The 1,466-nt window shown below is 75.0% G+C and overlaps 1 protein-coding gene across 1 annotated transcript; it reads left to right on the forward strand.

The window, feature by feature from the left end:
* Positions 1-119: 119 nt before the first annotated feature.
* On the forward strand, positions 120-803 carry EMIHUDRAFT_124709 (hypothetical protein; the record flags this gene model as incomplete). Its single annotated transcript, XM_005763415.1, has 2 exons — positions 120-414; positions 483-803. Coding segments are annotated over 2 exons (616 nt in total), but the record flags the coding sequence as incomplete, so codon positions are not given.
* Positions 804-1,466: the final 663 nt, after the last annotated feature.

The raw sequence follows: 1,466 nt of genomic DNA on the forward strand, positions 1-1,466 counted from the left end.
GGGTCCGGGTGGGTATGGTCTCGCCCAGGGACGGTCTCGCTCACGCTGCTGCCCGACTCGACGGGGGCGACGGCGCCGGCGGCGGCGGGCGACCCCACCCTCGAGGCGCGCCGCGACAGGCTGCTCGCGCTGCTGCGGGGCCTCGCCTCGCGCGTGCCTCCGCGGCTGCGGGAGGCGGCCGCCCGCCGCGGCGGCGCTTGGTTGGCCGACGAGTCGAGCTACCGAGCGGAGCGCGCCTCGCTGTCACCTGCGGAGGTGCGTGCGCTGCTCGGCCAGCCGGAGCCGCCCACTTCCCTCTGCGACTGCTTTGGCGCCGAGCGGGGTGCGTCGGCGAGAGTGGTGGCGTCGTCGCTTTGCGACTGCGCAGAGGCGCGCGCCTCCTGCTCCTCCTTCCTCAGCGGCCCCCCGATCGAGGTCCGTCGTCGAGCGAGGTCGCGCCTCTGGAGGAGCCCTGCTTGAGCCGTGTCTCAACTGCATTGTAGGTCGTCCTCAAGCTAGCTTGCGTCCCGCTCGCCTTCCCGCTCGCCCTCGCGCTGCTGCTGCTCTGGCGCGTCCTGCCCGCGGCGGCGCGGCTGGCCGGATCGGTGCTGCTCGCCGCCTGCCGCGCGGTGCACGCCGGCTGGGTCGCCGCCGTCGAGTGGGTCGCCACCCACTGCAAGCGCTGCGTCTACGCGCTGGTCGACCATTGCTGCTTCCCTCTCTCGCGTGCCGTCCGCGTCGCCACCGCCCCGCTCGTCGCCGCCGCGGCGGCCGCCCTCCGCCTCGCCTCGCCCGCGGCGCGCGCACTCCGCGACGGCACCGCGGTGCGGCGTGCACGCGAGCCGAGATCGCCCAATTCCCCCAGGCGAGAGGAGGCGAGAGGAGCCGAGAGGAGGCGCGAGGAGGCACGAGGAGGCGAGAGGAGGCGAGAGGAGGCGAGAGGAGGCGAGAGGAGGCGAGAGGAGGCGAGAGGAGGCGCGAGGAGGCGAGAGGGGGCGCGAGGAGGCGAGAGGAGGCGCGAGGAGGCGAGAGGAGGCGAGAGGAGGCGAGAGGGGGCGAGAGGGGGCGAGAGGAGGCGAGAGGAGGCGAGAGGAGGCGAGAGGAGGCGAGAGGAGGCGAGAGGAGGCGAGAGGAGGCGAGAGGAGGCGCGAGGTGGCGCGAGGTGGCGCGAGGTGGCGCGAGGAGGCGCGAGGAGGCGCGAGGAGGCGCGAGGAGGCGAGTGGAGGCGAGAGGAGGCGAGAGGAGGCGAGAGGAGGCGCGAGGAGGCGCGAGGAGGCGAGAGGAGGCGAGAGGAGGCGAGAGGAGGCGAGAGGGGGCGAGAGGGGGCGAGAGGAGGCGAGAGGAGGCGAGAGGAGGCGAGAGGAGGCGAGAGGAGGCGAGAGGAGGCGAGAGGAGGCGCGAGGAGGCGAGAGGAGGCGAGAGGAGGCGCGAGGAGGCGCGAGGAGGCGAGAGGAGGCGAGAGGAGGCGCGAGGAGGCGCGAGGGGCG

This window comes from Emiliania huxleyi, assembly GCF_000372725.1.
Source record: "Emiliania huxleyi CCMP1516 unplaced genomic scaffold EMIHUscaffold_6306, whole genome shotgun sequence".
In the NCBI taxonomy this organism is placed as follows: Eukaryota; Haptophyta; order Isochrysidales; family Noelaerhabdaceae; genus Emiliania; species Emiliania huxleyi.